Source organism: Populus alba, chromosome 1 (genome assembly GCF_005239225.2).
Source record: "Populus alba chromosome 1, ASM523922v2, whole genome shotgun sequence".
Classification (NCBI taxonomy): Eukaryota; Viridiplantae; Streptophyta; class Magnoliopsida; order Malpighiales; family Salicaceae; genus Populus; species Populus alba.
This window is the reverse complement of record NC_133284.1, coordinates 35,883,274-35,908,788: the sequence shown is the minus strand read 5'-3', so window position 1 is coordinate 35,908,788 and position 25,515 is coordinate 35,883,274. Positions and strand designations below refer to the sequence as shown.

The 25,515-nt window shown below is 32.9% G+C and overlaps 1 protein-coding gene and 1 long non-coding RNA gene across 6 annotated transcripts; both read left to right on the top strand.

The window, feature by feature from the left end:
• The first annotated feature begins 2,021 nt into the window (after positions 1–2,021).
• Positions 2,022–16,120, top strand: LOC118055196 (probable acyl-activating enzyme 16, chloroplastic). 5 transcript variants are annotated; one of them, XM_073406876.1, is made up of 18 exons: positions 2,022–2,401; positions 3,637–3,776; positions 4,317–4,431; positions 5,277–5,364; positions 6,088–6,299; positions 7,269–7,387; positions 8,464–8,613; positions 8,756–8,823; positions 9,919–10,024; positions 10,821–10,979; positions 11,336–11,389; positions 11,464–11,544; positions 11,962–12,099; positions 14,039–14,198; positions 14,620–14,762; positions 14,891–15,036; positions 15,657–15,714; positions 15,798–16,120. In XM_073406876.1, exons 2-18 carry the CDS (start codon positions 3,762–3,764, stop codon positions 15,888–15,890), a joined length of 1,905 nt encoding a protein of 634 aa, XP_073262977.1. In that variant the 5' UTR covers positions 2,022–2,401; positions 3,637–3,761; the 3' UTR covers positions 15,891–16,120. The 5 variants fall into 5 exon arrangements, with proteins under 5 accessions (XP_073262977.1, XP_034922906.1, XP_034922905.1 ...); XM_035067015.1 differs by having other exon boundaries at positions 3,585–3,776; positions 14,683–14,762; XM_035067014.1 differs by having other exon boundaries at positions 3,585–3,776.
• A 7,637-nt stretch (positions 16,121–23,757) lies between these two features.
• On the top strand, positions 23,758–25,265 carry LOC140955652 (uncharacterized). The gene is made up of 3 exons (XR_012170013.1): positions 23,758–24,013; positions 24,103–24,248; positions 24,847–25,265. It is a non-coding gene; the product is annotated as an uncharacterized lncRNA (long non-coding RNA).
• The last annotated feature ends 250 nt before the right edge of the window (positions 25,266–25,515 follow it).

The window sequence follows — 25,515 nt, the reverse complement described above, 5'->3', positions numbered from 1 at the left end:
TAATCTAGTTATCTTGATTTTTTTTAATTTAAAAATTGTTTCGAATACGAGATTAATTAGTAACACTAGTATATTGATCCGCGCTCCATAATGAGTTGATAACAATTTTTTATTTCAAATGTAAACAAAATATAAAGAGTGTAGATAGTATTTCAAGTGTCCTGGGTTTGACTGCGAAGCAAATCAAATTTCTGCTTGGATCCAGCTGTGGAGCTAGATCCAATTTTCTTGGGTTAGACTGCCTAGCCAGACTCAAAAGCAATTTTTGACTAAACACAAAAAAGAAAACACTTCTTGTGATGCTACGTGGTCGTTCATAGTGGAATCACTCTATATCTACAGTGTGATTCACAATACAATGAGTCTATGTCCACATTGAAGCAAAGAAAAAAATAGAAAATTTTAATTTTTTTTTTAAAGCATTTTTGAAATGGAAAAACAAATATGCTTTAATAAGAAAATTCAACCCAAACTCAAATGAAAAAAAATTTATCATCATCTAACTTTTGTACAATATAAAAAGGTCACATCGATTTATTTTCTCTTTAAAGTATGAAAAAAATTTCAATAAAAGAAAAGAAAAAAATTTAAATAGGAAAAACATAAAATTAAAAATATCTTAAAAGAAAAAAAAAATAAAATAAAGGGAAAGAATAGTTGCCGGTGTATTGGGTGCTGCTCTGCTGTGCGCTATTCATTGCGCTACTATAGAAAATACTTTATTTGAATATGGTGACGATGCAAATATATTCCGTACCTTTAACCTAACTTAAATATTTTTACATTTAAAAAGGAAATTGTTATTGATCCGCTGCTAAGCGTGGACTAATATGGTAGCTATTATATTATTATGTAATGATTATTTTTTAAAATATATTTAGATAATATATTTTTTAAAATTTTTTATATCATCACATCAAAATAATACAAAAACACTAAAAAATATAAATTTAAATTAAAGAAAAAAATAAAATAAAATTCAATTTTTTAAAGCATTTTTGAAATGTAAAAACAAACATTAATAAGGAAATTGAACTCAACTTCAAATGAAAAAAATTATCATCACCCAATTTTTGTACAATATAAAAAAATTCTCGTCAATTTATTTCCTTTTTACTATGCAAAAAAAATTAAATAAGAGAAAAGAAAAAAAAGTTATTATATTATTACATGATGGGTATTTTTTAAAATATTATTTTTAAAAAATATATTGAGATAATATCTTTTTATTTTTATAATTGATTTTTTATATCATCTCATCAAAATAATACAAAAACATCAAAACATATTAATTTAAATTAAAGAAAAAATATTAATTGATTTTTTTTATTGACCCCATTTCCTTTGGTGTGGCGGCCAAATCCAATAAATTTTTTTTACTAAACACAAAAAAAAACAATGCTTTTATGACGCTACAGAGTCATTCATAGTATAAATATTCTATGTTTAAAGTGTGATCTACAATCCAATAAATCCATGTTTATAATAAATTCATAATATTTTTTTATTAATATGAGTATTCGAGCTAGTTTGTGTGTATCTCAACTAATTTTACATGCTCTAAATTTAATAATATAAACCTTTAATAGCTTTGAGATTTGTAAAATTCAATTAATAACCTTTTAAAAAAATAAATATAAAAGCTGACTGATTAAGCTAGGACGCTGAAGTTTTTTTTCTACCTCTTTTAAAGTATAGCATAATGTGCCGTGTCATCAACTATCCAGTTGAGTATCCATTAATGACAATAAAAGTAGGAAACGGGAATAAGAAGCTAACGAGTTTTAACCACTCAGATACATATGAAATGCATGATCCTTGAACAGTTGAACCACAATATATCTTCCTGGATTGTTTTGGATTCGAGTTACGTAGACAATTATGATAGAAAGCCTTTTTGGAATTAAAATCGAGAAAATTGAAAATAAGGGGCCTAAGTTAACTATCGATAAATATATAGGGACTACAAATCTTGTGTACTCTACCCATATATTTTTCCCTTGGTGGCGCAGAAATATCCCACCTTGATTGAATATAAAAAGAAGAAGCTATCTTCCTATCTTTCTTCGTAAATTTGTAGTTCTTACAGTAATATAAAACGCTGACCAGACCGACATTTGTCTGTGTCAGTCCAGTGACGGTTTTTGCTTCATTGATTCCGATGACTACTGCTACACTACTTTCTGCTTCTTCTTTTTCATCAAATCGAATGGCAATTGTTTCTTCAACTTTTAGCTCTGATTATTATGGTACTGGCGCCGCTGATATTACTAAAAGGCATGCTGCTTTTCAGCTCTTGGTCACTCGCTATCATTTCAACAACTCTAAAATGTTCCTTCGGAAACAACGAAATTATGGGTTCTCTGCACGTCGAGGATTTCGAGTTTCTTGCGAAACCAAGGTAATATATGTACCCTTTTGAATTTAGCTTGTATGGATAGAGATGCAAGCATATCTTGCGATTTTTATATGTTTTTTGGGTTCTTTACGTACTGTTTGATATATGCAAACTCTTTTCTTTTGCTTAAAAATTCTGCTATTATTAGTTGTAGTCATCATGCCTGTTCATTCTTTAGCTTTTGTTTTTAGCTGTTAACAGCTGATAATTTTATGTCTTTTATCAGTTATGTTCTTTGTGTTTTTGGTATGATTGAGTGTTTGGAAATAACTTTTCTTTTATATCTTTGATTATGGTATTGAATTTGTCTGTTGACGTTTACAATTTGTCAAATTTTGATTTGGACAAGTTTTTGATACCAAATTGAGTAAATGTTTTCTCTCTGACTGGATAAGCTGTCAAGCCGGTTAGAAATTATGAAAAAAAAGAGGTCACTGAATGTCTTTTCCGTACAATGATTTTATTTTGAAGGCTAATTTAGCATGGTAATAACTGTTCTTGCAAGAAATTCAAAGCAATTGAGACTTTAGGACAGTTGGGATTTGTTGAAGTTGTGGATTAACTTTTGTGGTCCAGGCTCTTGGCTGTTTTCTTGAATTGGGAGGCTTCAGTGTTCATATGCCATTCCATGATTAAATGTATGTTATTACATAACTGTGTAACAGGCACCACCTTCTCATTAATATCATTTTGATTTCTGCGGTTACCTGGCGGAAGTTCAAGTCTGGCGGCTTCGTTGTTGGATCATTTCTTTAATCTCCAAACGTTTGCAGAATAGTATTTGGATATTTATTTTTCAAATGATTAGACACCTATTTTGTTGTTGGAAAACTTCTACTTGTGAATGAATTTCCATTTCTTCTAGTTACTGTGACAACAACATAGCATGTTTTCCATGGGTTTACACCTTTTTGTTCATGTGGGCATGGCAGCATTTTCTCTTGGCTGGACAATGCAAGTTCTGTAATGGAAAAGTGGGCCTGTGAGTTGTGAAATTAAACAAAGAGAAACATGCTTCGTTAATGCTCTCCCTTGATATCATGACATGAACATGCTAGTTTACTGACTGAATGAAAAAGCATTAAAAGTTTGCTCTCGTAGATTTTTCAAGTTTAAAATTTGATGAATACATACAGGAAATACGACTAGGATCTCTAAGGTTTATTTTTTATTATTTCTTCTTTAGACAGAGGAGATTAAGATAAGAAGGTGTTCACCTAACCTAGAAAGTGCACTAGTTTCCAGAAATGGTGCCTTGACCTCTGATGATTGGAGAGCAGTTCCTGACATTTGGAGGTCTTCAGCAGAGAAATATGGCGATCAGGTTGCAGTGGTGGATCCACATCATGATCCACCTACAAGTATGACTTATAAACAGGTAACCTTCCAACACAAATTTGTTTTCTTCTTCTTCTTCTTCTTATTATTATTATTATGTATCTCCTCGAGAAGCATGTGAAGAGACGATTTGTGCCCTGAGTTTACCTTAGGTTCTGTCCACACACCGAGCACAGGTGATTAAATGTAGCCAAAAATCAATTTTCATCATAGTGCTTGCAGCTATAAGATTATTTACTTAATTCATAACAAGTTTGAATTGGTGACAATAGTTGTCATGTTAGCTATACGATCCATATTAGTTCTTTGACTGCATTTATATGCTTCTCTGTATGCTGCTTGATCTATGTGCTCGATATCAATGTTATCTGAAGAAAATAGTAACTGTTGATTCCATTTGTTGTAATAAATTGTGAATGTTTCTTCCCATTGAAGCTGATTGGTCTTTACCATATTATAGGATCTTTGTTCTTTCCATAAACATGGAACGCAAGTTCTTTGAAGTTCTTGTTAAACAAGTTAATTTGTTCTAATAAGCTGCTTTCTCATCAAATATTACCTTTTCTCTTCAAAATTGCAGCTGGAGCAGGAAATTTTAGATTTTTCTGAAGGCCTGAGGGTTATTGGAGTTAAGCCAGATGAGAAACTTGCACTTTTTGCTGATAATTCATACCGCTGGCTTGTTGCAGATCAAGGTGCTTTGCAATTTCATATATGTTTACCTACTTGCTAATGTCTATATATTTTTTCTTTATCTTATATTTCTCTCCCTTGTGGTTTATGTGTGTGTATCTATGTTATCTAGCACACACACATTTCTGCGTTAGCATCTTCACAACGCGCAAGCCTTTCAGTTTAGCCATAGAGGGTTGTTGCCTCTAGCAGGATGTTTTTGGCTGGTGTTTGTCCTCGTTCATAATGCTTGAGTGAAGAACTCAAAATGAAATAATTTGACCCTTTCTTTATTACCACTACAAATCTTTCGCAAGGAAATGGACTATTGTAATTTGCAATTATTGAATACCTAAAACTTTTGGATACCCTCATTTTGTTATATAATACCTCAATAGCCACTTTGAGCCTTGCCGAAAGGCTTAACCATTCTTGATTTAAAATCTTAGAATGCCATAGTGCTCCTAAACGGTAAAATGTAACAGATTTAAAACTTTTTTAACTTTTTTTTTTTATCAAACTTGTTAATCTGTCTATTCCAGATTTCTTTTTGCCTTGAACAAACCCTGGAATCACTGATGTTTTAGGTCCTAGAGAAACTGGGAAATTTTATTTTAAATGCTCCCTGCCTTCAATTACATATTGACCGTCATTCCCCTGTCCAAATGGTTGTCAAAGACTAAAAAGGTTTCAGATGTTAGAAAAAAAAAGGATGTTCAGGGTGTTTAATCATGGAAGGGAAGAAGGTGTTCCATTTTGCAGTGTCCATGTGCTCCTCTTGGAAGAATCATTGTTGACTTTTTATTTCATTTGATGCATGGTCACTGTACCTTTCTTTTGCAATATATCTTATCGATATTTTTCCTAGGTATGATGGCCATGGGAGCAGTTGATGTGGTGAGGGGATCAAGATCATCTGTTGAAGAGCTATTACAAATATACAATCACTCTGAAAGGTTTGCAAAAGAACTTTCCTTTAAATGTATATCATTTCTATATTTTATCTTTACATATGGATAATAACAGAGGATGGTTAATTGTAACCCAGTTTATTTTTAATCAGATGATAAGCAAATATGTATGCAGGATTTTAATACTCTTCCTGACATTTCCTTAATTCTGGGATAAAGCATGTAAGTTAGGGACTTTATGATTGGCAATTATGGGGGAAGACTCGGGCTTATGGGAATGGGGCTGAAGGATGTAGAAGATAAAGAAACAAGTGACACATTGATAGGAAAAATAGAGAAAGCGGTGCTAGAAATAGTGCAGAGAATAAAGAAAATAATATTTTTTTTATTTTGGTGAGTACTTGGCTTAGGGTACAACTGTTAAGTACTAAGCTGAGAATAAAATAGTGTCGTCATAGCATTATTTTGTTAGTCCCCACCAGGCTACTCAGCTTGTGCTTTTCTACAACTAGCCACACTCGTCATACCCTGAAAAAAGTTTGATGATTTGGGTTTGGTCAGATAAGATTGACTTTGTCTGGCAGTTCTAAACACCCCAACAGACACACTTGTCTAATATGTGTTGAAAGTGTTTGAATCAATGATATTTGGATTGCTGTGATAATGGAATTACAATTGTTTTTGAAGAGTTTCAGGAAGTGGATTCCTTTTGTTTTCAATCTGTAATGGCACTAGTTTTATTGCTGAATTTGTTTTTTATTACTACAGTGTTGCACTTGCAGTGGACAATCCTGAATTGTTCAATCGAATTGCAGAAACATTTTTTTCCAAGGCAGCTCCCAGATTTGTCATTCTACTCTGGGGAGAGAAGTCAAGCCTTACTATCAACGTAATGGAGGGGATACCTATTTTTAATTACAAGGAGATAATAGATTTAGGGCGAGAGAGCCGTAAGGCTTTCTTTGATTCTGGTGATGCTAGTAAGTTGATCAGTTTGAAAATTAATATGGGAAGTTTATGCATGTATTATGTCATGAATTACCAGCACGCTTCTTTCTATGAGATCTTTGGGTTTATATTTTAAATCCCTGTTTCATATTACAAGAAGAGTTTGTCTTGTTGGCTGCTTTTAAAGCTTGAATACATAAAGCAGCCTTTAAGAGACTAACTTGAAGCTCGGTATTAAAATTTTTGTAACCATGTTGTGGATTATATGCTCTAGGGAGAATGCCAGAGTATTTGAGAAACTCTTCTGAAACAGTTTTTCCTTTATGCCTGGATCAGGATGCAACCCTTAGTAGTTAGGTACACCACTGGTATTAGTTAAATCCTCATATATTTTCCATGGATCCAAGTTTGGTGCAGTTGATGTATTTGTTAGGATGGAACAAAAAACTAATAATTATTTTCAATTGCTGTTACTTAAATTGGCTGCTTAGTGTAGCATGGTCATATTTGAAACATTAGTGATGATTTTTATGCTCAAAGTGGTTTTAATTGCTATTCAGCCAATCATGCGTGTGCAATACATCTGCAGCTTTTGTGTGTGTGCTTGCGCACGCTTGTTTCTGGATCAACTAGGCTAAGACAATTGTCCCAGTCATTATTGTTCATCATATTACTTGGTTACAAGGAAGAGATAAACTTTTATATCACTTGTCAAGCGGTGTGATTGTACCGATGTGCTGCTTTTAGTGGAAGGTGCTGTGTTCAATTTATATAGCCATGTAACAAGATTTCCAGTCAGTGCATGTTACCATCAAATGTATACAAAATACAAACTGAAAGTATCAGAATACGTTCCATCAAAAATGCTCTATGGTTATATTAATTCTTCTGTGAAATAAAATATTTCTATGCTAGTTGAAAGAAAAGAAGAAGAAAAAAAAAAACACCTCGCTTTCCTTTTCCGGATTATCTTATGAATTTTCTATTGATAATGATTGCAGGGCAGCACTACAAATATGAAACAATAAGCTCTGATGATATTGCTACACTTGTTTATACTAGTGGAACCACTGGAAATCCAAAAGGTGTGATGCTTACACATAAGAATCTGCTGCACCAGGTTTGTTGTTATTCCCTATCTTTTTGCCTATTTCCTCTATTCATTTAACTTTTTGTTGATGTTCCCTGCTTCAATTTTTTTTCTTGCATATCTCGTCCTAATAATAATAATATCTTTTAATCTGACAGAAAACTAAATTCTCAAGTGTCTAATCTTGTGTGTGCACTAAATATCTCTGATAAATCAGAAAATAGAGCTATTCTTTTTCCTGGATCATGACCTGCTCAGCTTGCCATTTGTAATAACCTTACACTGTATAACTAGCCTCATCAAGCACGTTACCATATTTGCTGACATTCAATTGTTTGAGGGCACATTAATCTAGGAAGCCAAAAGAAGTTCCCTATTTTAATCTTATTTTGCTTGTCTTCAAGAGAAATCCTTGTTAATCTTCAATGATTACTCATTTCTCATAATTCAAAATCAAAATCATTTCTTTAAAAGTCCACCTTCTTCACCAATCCACTTGAAGGAAATCAATGGTTAGATATTCAATCCGGATCTAAATCCAGTTGAACCATTACACTGTTACAATACTATCATTTTTGCATATGTTGCTATTTAGTTTTGAAGTTGTACAAGCTCTATATGAGCTGTCCTGTCCTTTCTGTATAAATCTTTCATGGTATCCAATGAGCAAAGCTCTCTCAAATACAGTTAAACAAATGCACACAATTTTCCTTTCTTGCCTGCCCTCTTTTATTTGGAACATTTTCCCCTCCTCCGTTGAATTCAGAAGAGTGAGGCAGAAAAAAAAAAGCTTCGAGATTCTCAGATCTACGAAGAAAAATCATTTTGGTTGAGAATGTTGTCGTCAACATATTAAAGAAGAATGAGGCAACAACCATAATGTCGATGATCAAGTATGGAAGAATCTGCACGGCTAAAGTGGAACCCTTTATATAAAACAAAATAAAGCAATGAGGTGACCATCCTTTTGTTGTGGCATGCTCTTCAGATTATGAATTTATAGGGGGCCGTAGGCCTACTAATTGAATTGAATATTTGGTTACAGTTGAAAGCAACACTTAGTCAACTTAATGAGGAGGCCATTTACACTGTCAATTGTTTTCCAGATAAATAATTTTTGGGAAATTGTGCCTGCCCAACCTGCAGACAGATTTCTGAGTATGCTTCCACCTTGGCATGCATATGAGCGAGCTTGTGAGTATTTCATATTTGCAAATGGAGCTGAGCAAGTATACACAACTGTCAGAAATTTTAAGGTATTGGTTTTTTATTGTGGCTTTTGAAATGATCCTTTATAATTTTAATGATAAATCATTTTATCAGTTGCCATCACCTACTATATAGTCTGCTCACCTGGAACTGTTTATATGGTTTAACTGCAATTACTTTCATTCATAGGTTGATCTGCAGCAATATCAGCCGCATTACGTGATCTCCGTTCCTTTAGTATTTGAGACACTTTACAGGTGGTCTAATGTATTGCTACTTGGAAGTTTGTGGTTATTTTTTTTGCTTGATACTTCACATGGAAATTATCTTATTCATATTAAAGAGCTTGCAAAAAAAAACCTAATCCAGTGATTATAAAAATACCATCTAATCCACTGGTTTGAAATGTATTAAAACATTGGTCCAAGTATGAAAATGGATTTCAGGGACTACTCAATATATTTTGTAGATCTAACTTCCAATCTTATACAATAATCAAAAGGGAGAAGGCAGATCCACCCAAATTAGTTTGGGATTATCGCTTAATTTGAGTCGAGTATTCATTTGAACTTGATACAATATGATGCATTGCAAGGCATCATATTTCTATGAACTCAAAAAAACTTGCGTTTATATATATCTACTACAAACATATTGATTTGCTTGTGTTTGTACATGTATTAAAGTATCTGCATATTAAACTCTCTACATGAAGAATTCTTGAGCATTTTAAAAGAGACTACGTGTTACTAGGGCCTTTGAATAATGTGGCAACACTTGATCTTTTCATAGGATCTTGTTTTCATTTGGTTTGTCATTTTAATTTTTCATTGGAGCTATTGTCATTGAATGGTTACTTTGCAATATCTAAGCAGGTTTTCTTTTAAATGTTGAAATAATTGTTGACCAGGGATAAAACTAAAATATGACTCACTATCTCCTTTAATTAGCCGTGGTTTTAATTGATGATAAGTCCTAAGCCATTCTTGTACTTTGAAAGGCAAGGGTAGGTGGGTGTGGGGGAGGCTAATATACAAAAACTATTTATTTGGAAGTTTTCCTGCCTAGTCCTCAAGTAGCCTTTTCAGTAAGTGTTCATCTCTCAGCAAGAAACCCAAGTTCTGTTTTAATGACCGAGGATGGGTTGTACTAAAGGGCAACCCTTCTAATAAATTTTCACCCTCATGTTTCTTCTCTTCTACCAATAGATTTGCAGTTAGCAGATTGTGCTTTAATATAACGGTTAATGAATCATGAATTGTCTGTTTAATTTTGTTCTACTATGTGCCCCACTTTGGTCAGTTGATTATTTGTTTATCCATGCATTCCTCAAGACTGTGTTTTATGTACAGTGGGATACAAAAACAGATTTCTAAAAGCTCAACTCTTCGTAAACTTCTTGCATTTACCTTCATAAAGATCAGCTTGGCATACATGGAGATGAAGAGAATTTATGAGGTTTGATAGTTTGAAATTGTATGCAGCATTTATTCTTCACTTTATTTGCTATATTTTCTTAGCATGTAAATAAAAATTTGTTGGGCGCGAATTTCTTATGTTTCCATGTGTTTTTGAAGGATGATTATGTCACAGTTTGATTTTGTTATATGCTTTTTTAACATTTTTTTATATTATTATAAGTAGACTTATTTTTTGAAAAAAAAAATTAGTCACCAACCCTCACTGTTTAATCTGTTCACTTATCTTAATTTGTTGTATACTTGCGTCAGTGGAACATATTCATATATTTCATTGCTGCTACCTGCTTCAAAGTTAGTACCGCTCCTGTGACTCTTAGATCACAAAACTGCTCCTCTTGTTACCTTAGAACTGCTCAAGTACTCTGGCATGCAATGCTTCGTACAGTGAGCATCAGTGAATTTCATGAAACTCAGTAGGAGCCTGCCAATTATTTTTTAACCTGCTCTACACCTATATGCTTCCTAGGATGTGATCTTAAAACATGCTTTGTTTTTGGTACAAAAACTAATCTAGATGGCAATTTCCGGGACCAACTCCTCATGATGAAAGAGGTTGGCTACAAACCGTTCATGGATCCATGCTGTATACATATTGCATGTTGGAAGTTCTTTCGGCTCTTCTTAATAACATTTGTTTTTTCCCCTGCTTCAAATTGATTAACACCTAGTTTCATGCTCAATATATCCTTCGCTTCAATTTCAATCAAACTTGCAATTGAAACCTTCCTTCCCTGTCCATTTGCTGCTTAATTTAGGTTTATTTTCATTGACAGGGAACTTATCTTACAAGGTCTCAGAATGAACAGTCATATTTTGTTTCAATACTGGGTTGGTTACGGGCAAGAATCTTTGCTGCAATCTTGTTGCCAGTACATATGTTGGCTGAGAAGCTTGTATACAGTAAAATTCAGTCAGCGATTGGAATAAGAAAGGTGTATTTTCCCCCCATAAGTTACCATTTGACTTAATGCTTCATCATTAGCTCTCCCTTATCTGATAGAACAATTTTTCTGAGACATCTCAGCTTGGTACTTGAAAAAGTTTGAATCCTTGATGCCAATTCTGAAACAATTTATTCAATAGTTGAAGATTCATTCAACGGCTTTAAACTGATTTCCCCCCTCCCAATAATAAATGATGCCAGCTAGACAATTGATATTTCTTTTGAGGTTGTGATAATGTATTTTTTCTGTCACTGTTCAACAAGAAATATCCATTATCTCGTTGAACCTTCTTTTTGATTAACTACATACACATCTTTTACTCAGAAATATCTGCTACTTTGCAGGCTGGTGTTAGTGGAGGTGGTAGTTTACCTGCACATGTTGACAAGTTTTTTGAGGTTTGATGCTCTCTTGGCTGGTTAAACAAGATATTTCTGATAGTGTCTCTTATAGAACTGCTATATGGGAACAGGCAATTGGTGTTGTGTTGCTGAATGGATACGGTATGACAGAGTCATCTCCAGTTCTAGCTGCTCGACAACTTAGCAATAATGTAAGATATACATCGATAAGTTTAGATTGTTGAAAATCTTGCATGTTTTCAACAATCCCAGAACTTACCCTATACACTGTCCTAGAAAGGAAATCTTTTTCTTCCTTGTCACATCAGTTTGGAGTGGTTATGTACTCCTAGCTGTTCGCTTGTGTTAATTTGTTTTCTAACTCCTTGAACGTGGTTCTGATGGTTAGAGAAGGATTTCTTTCTTTCTTTTTTTCTTTTTTTCTCTTGTATCGCTGCCAGTCTCTCTGACCTTAAATTATTCAACCTCTGAAATGCATTTGCATGTATCTTCTTTTGCAGTTTCCTGAAAGGCTACTTTCTGTCAATTTCCTTACTTTTGTATCATATATATTTAATCTACCTTTAGCTTGCATGGCTGTAATGCTGTAGCAAATTTGACTTTTGAAGGTTCTTGGTTCAGTTGGGCATCCAATTCGGCATACAGAATTTAAAATTGTAGATGCTGAAACTGGAAAATCTCTTCCATATGGTTCAAAAGGGATTGTAAGAGTCAGGGGGCCGCAAGTGATGAAAGGTTACTACAAGGTAATAGTTTCTTCAAGAGAATGATTTTTTTTTTCCTGAGCTGTTGGAAGGAACACTTTGGTGTTCATTGAAATAGTTCAGTAATAGTGTGTGTGTGTTTTTTTTCTTTCTATCTGTGAGACATAAAATATAAAGCTGACTCATGATAGCATATTGCTTGCAGAATGGTCTCTGAGTTTATAAAAATCTATTCTGCTTGATATAAGACAGCCTTGACATTGAAATTTTAGGGTTATTGATCAATTCGGTTGCCTCCTACTCAGAAAATTTTGGTTGGTGTTTTGATTTTGGATACCAGTAGAGTAATAAGGGGTTCATTTGGGACTGAAGTAGGATTTTTCAAAGCTGTCTGATCAATATCGACAATTCCAACTTTTCCACCAACACTATTAAGCTGGTTGATTTGATGCTTCTTTAATTTCAATTCTTAAGTCTCGTAAGGCCTTTTATGATTCTTGTGCATGAGGGTTTCCAATGGAGTATTAACACAAAATATTGCAAACTTGTTAGGAAACATTATCTAACATTGTCTTTTAAATATTAAAGCTCATTTTTTTGTGTGGATATTCTAGAGTCTTATCTCTTTATACATGTGCAAGATTTGTAGTAAACTATATCCTAACCTAATAAGAGATAAGGGATTTTGATATTAAGCAAGAAAAGTGTTGCTAGCTTCTTGTAAACAAGACTGTACTTGGTTCAACTAAAGTTAGACAAAGCTCCATCCATCTCTGAAAAATTGCAAAATTGTTCCTAAACACTAACTGTCCTTTTTTTTTTTTGAAACATTGCACTAAAACATAAATAATTAGCCGAATACTATAAAAGTACTCTTTTGGCATATAGAACCTTTGAAGTGACCTGACTGGCTGACCATGATCATTTTTGTTTCACCATTAGTAAGAGGCTAAGAGCTGCCTTTGCGTCCTGTCTTTTTTGGCTGGCTTAAAGAATAGGCATGGTTAGTCCATGAAAACAGTGTATTTTCTAGTACACTCAGCTTGTAAATGTATCTTCCTTGAAAGTGGGTGGGGCTGGAATCGCTTGCCTTAGAACAGTGTCAGTGTGCAAAGAGAAGGAAGAAATGGTCGTGCACCATGTTGGTGAATTAAGAGGGAACTTCAAGCACATGTATATGCATTGCATTTTACCAGGGGCAGCTAAAAATCCTAAAAGAAAAAGGACCCTTGGGGTTTGGGAGTACTTATGTTTCTGATACTCTTCCTGCATGTTTTGTTTTTCATCTAATAATTCTTCCACCACACCTTCCCTGTATGGCATTGTTATTGCCTGTAAGGCATTAGAAAGCTTTTTCTAGAACCTGTGCCTGCCGTTTCCTTTTATTGTTTCCAAGGTTATTTTTCTACCATTCATAATCACTCATGAATAAAAATGAGTCTTGTGGGTGTTCAAGGGCAGAGACCAACTATTCTGCTGTCAAAGGCCTTAGATTTGATAATTAATCCGTTGACAACTTGACATGCTATCCATCCTACTTGAGCCCTTTACCTAGTTTTGGTAATAAAGAATCTGTTACTCTTTTCTTCCAGGGTACTAATAGTTCTTTTTGTTCTTCAGTAAAAATATATTGGATGTTTGCATGTAGTTGCAATCATTAAAAATGTCTCAGTAGCCTATTATGATGGATCCAAAATTTTCTTCGAGTTTACTTTACCTCACAGTGAAGAAACTGCACAGTATACATCTGAAATGCAGTGGCAATCATCATCATGGTCTGAAGATAAATAGTATAATTTAGGATTGTGAAACTAATAATACCATTACAGAACACCAAAAAGCACTTTTATTTAAGTCATAAAATTTTGTTTCTTATTCTTTTTACGTGTAGTTTTGTATTTAAATTATTGCATCAAGATACTATTTCTTTCTCACAATGTTAATTATTGCAAGTGACACATTTGTAATAATCTTTGACTAGAATCCATTGGCCACAAAGCAAGCTGTGGATGAGGATGGTTGGCTAAACACTGGTGATTTAGGTTGGATAGCTCCTTACCATTCAAGAGGGAAAAGCCGTCGCTGTGGAGGGGTTATTGTTCTTGAAGGTCGTGCTAAGGATACTATAGTTCTTTCGACAGGTATTATTGGAAGCATGTGGTTTTCCTTCTACACCACTGCAGTTACTACCTCTCTCTTTCTCTCTCTGAAGTGATAAATTAGACGCACAAAAAAAAGTATGAAAATAATTTATGATCTCGAGATCTGACCCTGTTGTCTACCTTTCTCATTTTATCTTCTATAAATGTGTCTAGAGATGCAAGTAGCGTTAGCAGCATCAAAAAGTTTGAATTTTTCACTAGCATTGCTTATTTCAATCTTCTATTTAATTGCTTTGTTTGTTTGTTTTTTTTGTGGTGTATCATTTCCCAATCATTACTCATGTCTGTGGTACTGAGTTGCATTTGCTTCTGAATAAAAGTATAATATTGCATGGACAATTTGCCTTTTCCCAAGAACAAAAATGCTCTATCTTCATCAAGTCTAAGTTTTCTTTTCCAGTGCATCATTCTGCCTATCAAGAGTATCATATATTCTACTTTCGAAATTGTTTGGAGAAAATAGGTGAAAATGTTGAGCCCTTGGAGCTTGAGGAAGCTGCAATGAAGAGTAGTCTTATTCAACAGATTGTTGTTATTGGCCAGGTTTGTTTCAATGATCATTTTCCTCAAGTCTTGGGCACCTTCGGGCACATTTGCACATTTACTTTCATCTATGGTTTTCCATTTGTAAGTTGGTAGTTTATATATTTACTATCATAAATCACGTGTAGGACCAACGTCGTCTTGGAGCTATAGTTGTTCCAAACAAAGAGGAGGTTCTAGAGGTTGCAAAAAAGTTGTCCATTGTAGATGCAGATGCCACTGAGCTGAGTAAGAAACAGATCGCCAACCTGCTAGACAAAGAATTGAGGAAGTGGTAAAACTCTTTGAACTTGAATTAATCTAAAGAATCTGAATTATAAAGACATGTTGTATAGCTTTTACGGTAGTTTAGAACAAATTAAAAGGATACTGTGGATGCAATGGAAAGCCGTGGGAGTTTTGTTCTCAGGGAGGTGGTGGTGCATAGTGTTGGAAGATGAAATATTTACATGTTGAATATTTTTCTACACTTGCCAATCTGTGTTGGGTGATCTTGAAGCTAGAGTGGGATCTCCAAAGTACAGGGAGCGGCAAAAGAAAACTTACAGAAATCGACGTCACAGCTAGAGCTTTTTAAAGACTTCGCTTTCCTTCATATTATTATCATTCTCCTGCCTTTCTTCACAACAATTAACAACTTAACTAACAAGTTGAAGAAATGTAGTCTACAATCAAACTAGTCTCCTCAAACATTGCTGCAATTTTTGGATTACCCTTTTGTTTTTCTTTGATTTGTTTGCTTCTTTGTTTGTGCATAGCTATGCATTTGTGCTTATTAACAGGCAGTTCTCCTTCATTTTCATTTGCTGCAATAGTGGTGGCGTATTTGGAAAAAAATTGAATTTCTTTCCATCTTGTACTAATCATTCTTCGATCCAATGCTCTTAAATGCAGGACATCAGAGGCTTCTTTTCAAATTGGACCCGTCCTTGTGATCGACGAGTCTTTTACAGTAAGTTTCACACAAGCAGTCTATTGGCACTCCATTCAGGCAACACCTGCCACGTGGGCTCAGTTACATTCTTTGTATTGCAGATCGAAAGTGGCTTGATGACCCCAACAATGAAAATCCGAAGAGACAAAGTTGTAGAGCTATACGAAGAACAGATAGCCAATCTCTACAAGTAGTTGATGTGATCAAATGCATATACGAAGAACAGATACCAATCTGCTGTACAAGCAGTTGATATGACCAAATGCATATACGAAGATGATAAAATACAGAAAATTATTACAGCCCAGATAGTGAGCATAGAGTTAAAAGGCAAGGCCCCAATTAAGTCCACATAATTTGTATCTGTACATGTCTTGCAATAATTTTATGTTAAATGAGGCAATAAAAGTTTAATTTATGAACAGTATACTGTCCACTTCAGTGATGATAATTACTAAGATCAATTGGAATGAAACATTTACCAGTAATTTACATTAACTTTCCACATCTACTTGTCTATGTTTCATAGTAACTAGTCTCGGTGTTCATGTTTCTCGTGGGGTTGGATTAATTTTATTTTAATAAAAAGTAATGTTTAGGTGTTGAAATAAAATAAAATAAAATAAAACATAAAAAATAGGTAATCACAAATCTATGACCATGCTAATTAAGGCTCTGTTAACTCGGGATATCTTATTAAATATGTGGTTCAGATCATGTGATTGAAATAACCTGATAAAAAAAATAAAAAAAAATCATAAAGTTCTTTTTTTTTTTTAAATCGTGTTAGCTTTTTAAACTCATGATCTAAGTCATTAAACTTGAAACACCCAATATGAAAAAATCATGAAGTTTAATTCTTAATATATTGAAAAAATATTTTTAATTATACAAAAAGATTTTAAAAAATAAAAATTAAAAGAATAAAGATCAAAAGTAAAATACAAAATAATTTTTATATTTAATTGAAGGGTGAAAATGAAAAAAAAATCAATTTAGTAAAAGAAAAAAAAAGAATAAGGATCAAAAGTAATATAAAAAATAAAAACAATGTTGTAATTAAAGGGTGAAATTGAAAATAATAATAACTTGTACAAAAAAAAAAAGAAAATAAAAATCAAAACAATGAGGATCAATTGAAAAACACAATACCATCAATTTGAATTGAATGATGAAATTTAAAACCACTAAAACTCTTATAAAAAGTCCAAGAAAACAATAGAAATCCAAATAATGAGGACTCATTGAGAATAAAATATTGATAAATTAGAATTGAAAGATGAAATTGAAAACAAATAATTTTTTTATAAAAGCACCAAGATCAAAAAATAGAAATAAATAAAAAAAAGGATTGAAGTTGAAATACCATCAACCAAGAGGGTCAATCTGTAATTTTTTAGAGAGGAAATAGAGAAAAGGGAAAATAAGAAGAAGAAGAAAGGTTCATTGATGTCAAAGTGGACCACCACCGGTGACACACGCGACACCAATAGAAAAAGGATAAGGCGGCACTTCTAACAACATGATATAAGGATGTTATAAGGCATCGCACTTGCCTTTGGTTGCGCCATATGCTCACATCCTTTGTAAGCCAAATACAAAACTTTTCGTAAGCTAACTTTGTAATTACAAAAAAACTATTGTGAAAAGCCAAAAACACCCCTTGTCTCAAGGTTTATTTTTTATTTATTTATTTTAAGGGTATTTTCTTCATTTTAATGTTTATTTTAATTGTTTATTATTTTTATATTTATACAAATACCGAATTGCCCCTCAACTTAAATTATAATAACCAAAAAGCCATTCTAAAAATAACCCCATAACTCTAAGTTTAAATCTTGTGCTTCCAAAGGTATTCTGGTTGTTTCACTATGCAATCAAGATGATAAAATACTATTTGTTCATGCTCTGTTTGGAAATGACAAATGAGCCATATAGAAAGTCTTCAATGCCTTTAAAAGCCAAAGTTAAGTTTTTTAAATGGAGGGGTAAAAATGCCATTATACTATTTTAGTGAACAATGCCAAAAGGTCTAGAGCTACAATGATTTCCCAATGCCAATTAGCTTTTTATTTTTAAGTAACTTGGCTAAGGCGGGGTCACAGGCTAGTTGGGTTAACTTAAGTTAATAAAAATGATGTTTTATTTCTTTAGTTAAAACATTATTGATTTTATTTTTTTATTTTTAAATCAAATCGAGTTTTTATTGGATCACAAGTTGTTTGAGCCACGTTAAGTTAACTTTCAAATGAGTTTTTTCTTTTATATAATTTAGCTTGGGCTAGATCGTGGGTTGATTCGTTGAGCATTAATAAGTTTCATAACTATAATTTGTTATTTCAAGTAGGTTTTTTTACTTTCTGCCATTGCCCATTTGAAATAAACTTCTGATTAGTGTTTAACCAAAATTAAGTAATGTATAGAAATTTTGATAAAATCTTTGTTAATAATTTTTTAACAAAAACTCTGTATCAAATTCAGTAGTCTTGTTCTCACTAAATGTAACAAAAAAAAAAAGACAAGAAATCTTCGAGTTGGTTTTAATCAGGGCTAGCTTGTTGGCTTTTTTTTAGGTGGGCTAGACAATAATTTGTTATGGCCTTAGTCTTAACAAGTAAAAAACTAAGAATTGAGAATAAGGAAAAAACAAGAGAAAAGAAAAAAAGGATTGTTATAGAAAACTTTCATTCATTACTTGATTCTCACGTTTTCCAACGCCATCCTATATATAAGAAAATCAATTATTTGTCATTAACAAACAAACTAACTAATTCTAACTTCCTACTAACTAATCATTTATCACATATTTTATTCTATATTTACACGTGATTATTGTGTTGATTATTGAACCTTTTCTTTAAACTTCCCTGCTAAGGCCTACTGCATTTTTATTTTTGTTAACGCACTTGCTGAGTTGGCTGACCTGTGATAATACTCCCCTTTAGAGATTCTTTCCCTTAAGATTTCATATTAAACTTTGGAAACTGACTGGATAAATCCTCCAATTCTTTTTAAGTGGCATATTCTTTGAAGAGGTTTGACCACTGGACTAGTACCATTGTGGTGCCTTTTTTTTTTTTTTCCTGTTAAGTATGACTAGGGTTTGAAATTTCACAGAACCATAGTCATCCATTTTTGAATGAAAAGATGAAGTAATTGCATCATCTGTGACTGATTTTTTCAACTATAAAACATGGAACACATGATGGATGTTTGGTCTGCAGTTATCATAGCCCTGATCTATAATACCTAAAGATGTCCCTCATAAACCCTTAAAGAGGAAAAGAATACCCTAACTCATACATGTATAAGGGGACTGTAATCTCGTAATGTCCTTAAGTAGGGTTCAAGTTCTCTTGACTCATCCTTTTATACCCAAAGAAGAATTAAGGCATATACTTTCCAGACTGTTGATCATTAGCAAAAGCCACTTCCTTAGTGCTCACAGTACTAGGAATGCCATCCTCAAGGGTTTGGGGTAGCCTTTCTATCCCCTGAGGCTCTATTAAAGCATCGTGAAAGGGCTTATCTGACAATAAGAACTATCCTCCCCCTATTAAGGATGGATGCTAAAGTTCCACCTCCTCTAGTCTCGAGGCCCAATCTAATGATCCTTTGTCCCTCATTGCTACCTCCAATTCATGCTTGAAACCTGAACTCGTCGTTAGAGAAAGCAATGCATTTATCCCTATTGTCAGATCTGACTCTATGATGATCCATTTGGTTTTATTTAGAAGAAGAGGAAATTATTAAGGGGAAGTACCAAGAATGACAATTTCTTCTCATGAAAAGGCAGAGCTTGCTCAATAAATCTTTAAATCTATTTTTACAGAGATCACAAAAGGTGAAAGTTAAAAAAAAAAAAGAAAAAAAAAAGGATGAACAACTAGGATTATAAAATAAATAACTTTTCACCATCAACATTGGATGAATGACATATCATGTCATCTTAGATATCTAGAAATTTATTTAATTACTACGTTAATTGCAAGCCACCATTTTTTTTCTTAAGGGATCTTTTTCAATAAGGACAAAACACCTGGCCATAAGGATCCTAAAAATTCTACATGGGACAAACAAATCTCATGTGGAAAGTAAATAGTCTTTCATTAAAATTGACCTTTCAAAATCTTTGTGTATTGAATATACAAATACTTAATGGGTTATTGATGGATCAACATATTTCATACATAACTCATTTTCTTAAAAAGGCCCATGAATAAAAGGTCTAAAGGCAGGGTGAAGACCTAACAAGTATAAGCTTGACAGAATAGCAAGCCCAGACAATGTGAGCCTAGTTTTATTTTCAGGCCTAACACCTTTGAGTTCAGATATGCATTAAAGCAAGCGCATATGGATCTGGTAAAATGCTAGACCCAACATCATTTAGCTCAGTTATTCATTAAACCTAAATACATATGGGTTTGAGCCCAAACTCTCTTGGGACTGATAAGATGCGAAACCCAACTCTTTTAGGTTCGACTAAGCGCTAAGTGTTAACTCCAGGATAAATAAAATAACATAAAAACAAAAATAATAAATAAATAATAAGATCATTGGACTTATAGCGTAATCGTATGAAATAAATGATGAAAAGAATAGACTAGAAAAACAAAAGTGTTAGAAAGATAGAAGAAGAAAAGGTTTTTGGCTGAAAATGTCAAATTTTCCTATGGCCAAAACAGTTAGACCATTTTGACTAAGGTTTTTATAAAACTGATTAAGGTTGTATTGGAAGAAGAAAACCATTTTTTATTTTTCTTCTATTATTACACATCTAAAGGCTAGAGAGTGAATTTAAAAGTAAAAAGAAAGTTATTTAAGAGAGAAAAACACATCAAATCCTATTTAAAAAGAGATCAAAAGATAAAATAAGAGGCTAGAAAGAGAAGAATAAGAAGAAGGGTTAAAGATTTTGATTAGGGGAGTGTTCGAGCTCTAAATTATTGCTTGATAATATGTTCTAACATATTTGCATAAAGTTCTTGTAGATTAATGCTTTAATTTGATTGAATTCTTACAAATTGAGATTTAGGGTTTTTGGATAAAATTTAGGGAAATGGAAATTGGTTGTTAATTGGTGTATTGAACAGTGAAGTAGTTTGAGAAAGTAAGGAAATTGTTGAAATTAAAGTGAAAATTTTTGGTGCCTAGATGTGTTAGTGGCCGACCAAAAAGGGAAAGAAATGTGGATGTGTTGTAATATAGATAGATGTTGTAAATTGTAATGAAATTGATGTGTGCATTCATAATGATGATTTGAAATGAAATGATAACTCACATGTTGGTTGTAAAGGAAATTGATTATGTCTTGCCTTATAAACTTTAATAACCTTGATAACTTTTAAGAAAGAATTGTGTTGATGATTGGTTTATTAAGTGTGATATAAGGTACTCCTTAAAGTATATAAATATGAAAATGATTATGAGAAGATGAAAATGATATTGACTTAAATGAAAAAATACATGTTGAAATGAATTAAAGAATTTCTTATGAGCAATTTAAATCTAGGCACATTGGGATTATTGATATAGTAGTAATGTGGTCAAATCCTATTGACTTATTAGGGGTTACTAGAGCAAGATCTAGAAGGAGTTGGACTATCTCGAGAGGCAGGTAGGTGTTATACACTTTATCTTCTTTTTTTATTTAAATTATGGTAATAGTTTTTGGAAATGCAATGATATGTTGTGTTTTGAACCCTAGCTTTATCAAAGAATTAAGATTCCCAGTAATAGGAATAATATCCAGTAAAGGGTGAATGAATTAGTTTTCGATAATAAGACTAATGCCCGGTAAAGGGTGAAGGAATTAGTTCTTAATAATGAGACTAATGCCCAGTAATGGACGATGAAATTAAGATTCCTGATAATAGAAATAATGCCCAGTAAAAGGTGATGAGATTAGTTTTTCGTTAACAAAACTAATGCCCATAAATAGATGATGAAATTAAGATTCTTGGTAATGGGATTAATGCCTAGTAATAGATGAAGGAGACTAACAAATAAATTGTATTGAGTATTAAATAGAAAGTGTAGATAATGTTGAGTTGCAACTTAAATGCATTATTTCATTGATTTGTTTGTTTGATGATTTACATGAAGTAACATTATTCATTATTTATAAATTATTGACAGGTACCTCACAACCACGAGTCAAATGATAGATAACTAGGATGACTTTTTTATAATTATATATGATCATGTAATGGATGTCTTTTTTGTAATGTATAGGGTTACATAATAAATGATTATGCTTTGAAGTTTTTCTTGTTGAATTCATTCTCTTATGTAAATCTTACAATATCATATTAGTTTTTTTTGTGTTTTGGATCATTAGTTTGTGGTTGTAATACTTTAAAAGATATTATGAAGATCTAAATATTACATAATAAATGATTATGCTTTGAAGTTTTTCTTGTTGAATTCATTCTCTTATGTAAATTTTACAATATCATATTAGTTTTTTTTGCGCTTTGGGATCATTGGTTTGTGGTTGTAATACTTTAAAAGATATTATGAAGATCTGAATATATTTTTATAGCTAATTTTATATGTATAGTGAACAATTTAAAATGCGATAGATGAGATGTGTTGAGTTGTGATTAGTCCAGGATGATTAAGCATTGAATGAAATGTGAGTTGTCTAAATACTGAAGTATAAAAGGTTCTAGTCAATAACATGAGATCTCCCAGTATAGGTGAGACCCTATTGAAATTTCAGTAGAATTTCAAAATTCAAGATTAAAAAAAAATCATCCAAAGAAAATGTAATACTTATGAGAATATATGAAATGATCGCATATAATTATGAAGGATATTACATTAAGCTCAAACACACGTGGGTCCTGCAAGACACCAAATCCAAATCCCTTGGGCTCAGCTACGCGATAAGCCCAAACACACATGGGTATGGCAAGACATTAGACCCAAATCCTTTGGGTTTCACAACGTGTTAAGCCTAAATACATGTGGGTAAGATGTCATACTCAACTCTCTTGAGCTCAATTACACCCTAAGCCCAAAAGTATTTGGGCATGGAAAGATGTATGACCCAACATCCTTTGGTTTAGAATCATTTTAGATCCAAACATATAGTCAATGGTCTTTATTAGCCGTATGTTGGGTCGCAAGGCTATTCCTATAACTCTTAATATAACATGTTAAGAGTTTAGAGTTATCATCTTTCTAGATCTATGAGTGTATAAAAGTCCTCTAAGAGTTAATTATATTTCAATAGAAATTAATAATATGTAAGGGTAATTCTCATCAACATTAATATTGTGTATGAATTAAGGTATAAAGTCTTTTATAGCTCTATTTTTTGTTCATCGACATTAATGATGTGTAAGGGTAATTCTCATCAACATTAATGTTGATGTAAAAGATTTTTTTCTTATTAATATATTTAAAATGAAAATACTTTCGATCTTTTGAGTAAAACAACAAGGTTCAAGGAATAATGACTATAAATACTATCTAAATCATTCAGGCAAATGATTCACGATCTTTATTCTCTTGTCATATATTTCCATAGCATTTATTATATAAAAACTGAGAACAAATATGTTTAATTTTAGAATTTAATGCTTATTTTTTTATTTATTATAATATTTTATTATAAAGTCATTAATTTAATCATCTAAGGTACCTAAAATCCATAAAAAGAACTATTTTGCAGTAACTCAGACTTTTACCACCAATCCTATGCTCATCCGGTTCCTAGAAATGAAATACTAACGTGAACATATGATCATCCAAACATTCAAACCCTCACTCCTAAGCACATTAGATTTTAGAATACACACACTATGTTGAACATTAAAACACTAAAAAATTGAGTTATCATTTTAGCACATTATATATGCACATTAGATATAAACTATTAAGAAAAATTGATAAAAAGGACACCGTTGAGAAAAGTAGAAAATATTTGGGATCTAATCAATAAAATTATAGATTTGAGTTGCAATTGAGCATAAATATATAAAATTAAGATTAAATTGAGTTTTTCTCTTCATATTTTAGCAGCTGTTCTACTTATCAGAGGGAAAGGCCATTTTTATCAAATTTGTGCTTTTAGATTCTTGAGATTGCATCTAAGTAGGAGACTTTGGGTTTGTTTAAAAGAGAAAAACCCAGAGAGGAGGTAAAAGAGTCGATTACTTTTTTTCTTTTGCTTCTTAACGTTGATGGAAACGTTAAGATGATTGATCAATGTTGGTGCTGCGACGTGCTCGTTGATGTAGAGGGTTAAGACTTGGCCAAAATTCTGAGAATAAGAGAAGGGGAAGCTATAGAAAAAGCTACAGAGAAAGTGAGTTTAATGACTGCGTGTTTGATTGTCGTTTTTTTAGGGGGGTTTGAATATAAATGCGAGTACAAATTGACATTTTTTGTTGCCAGGAAAGAGGAGCTTCGGTTGCAGAAGTGAAGAAACAGGGAAGATTGAAGCCTTGAAGGGAGTTCTTGGTTGTCTTTTGTGATGCCTTTGAGAATGAAAGTGGCGAAGAGGATGGTCGAAATAGTCGAAGATCACATGATTTGGTGTGGTAAGCTACCTGCTCTGTGTATTAAGATTTTGGTTTGTGTTTTATGGGGAAAATAGCACTGTCCACTAGTGAAGTGCTATTGTGTTGCTTCTTGTTCGTTCCAGCCATGAAGTTGCTCAAATATATTAGTTCTAGCCACGAAGCTTCTCAAAGAGGTTGTGGGGGTTAGTGTTAAGACTGATACAAGAGCTGGATTCAAGCTGCATTATAGAATTCTAACAATTCTTTTTTTTTCCTTGCAAACACGATTACTGTCAATGGAAAATGCAGGACAAAATATACATTGCTTTTTTTCTTTTTTTTTTTTCACGAAGTCGAAAGCTTGAAAGATCGCTCTGCTTGACTCGGCACTTTTCGACTTCAGCTGTGTCGTCCTGTATTCCTTTCCACGCATGCTGCTGGTGTGTGTTGACAATGTTTTTCCTAAAAAAACTTCGATGAATTCTGTGCTCATTGTCACATGTCTCTTGACTTCTTAGCTTCTCTATATTTTGTTGTCCTTAGCCCTTCTGAAACCACAACATCTATTTGTTAGATGTGTGTATTGAAATTCTGTTTCTTTAATTTCTTCTTCTATTATTGCATCTTCCCAATGCAGGTTTGCTTTCCAGGTTTATTAATGGTGTGGATTACTCTTCCTTCTAGCGGAAACGCGTAGAGCTGCCATGATAACGATCAGCTCTCTCGCTATGTATCCAAAACCTGCACTCTCTTTCTGGGTCTGCATTTCGTTTTAAATGGAGTTTATTTGTATTTTATTCATCTATAACTCATTGATTTGATGGTTATGAGTTTTGAAGCATGGGCACATGGTAAAATCAAGAGTGAGCAGAGAGAGGAGAAGGAGCAATCAGGGAGGGAGAGAGAGGGCATGTTTTGGGGTGAGCAAGGGGGATGAAGATAGCCCTATAAAATCACAGATCCTTAACACATGTTTTTTACGCCCTGGAAATGATAGCATTATTCAACCTTGACCTTGCTTGCTTGAACAAATGTGTTATTTTGATTCAAATTGTGACGAACATGAAAACAAACAAGTGTCTGAGGCTCACATTAAAAGATAAACATTGTTTATATATATATATATATATATATATATATAAGGAACTCCTTTTTTTTCTTTTGTTCTTACCAATACCGCCTTGAGCATAGCATAGCTCGACAACGATGTTGTTACATAGTTTTGCTATTTATTTTTAAAGGTCTTTCTCAAATAAAACCTTAAGTTTTTTTCTTGAGCCATTCACTTTAAAAACCTATAAAAACA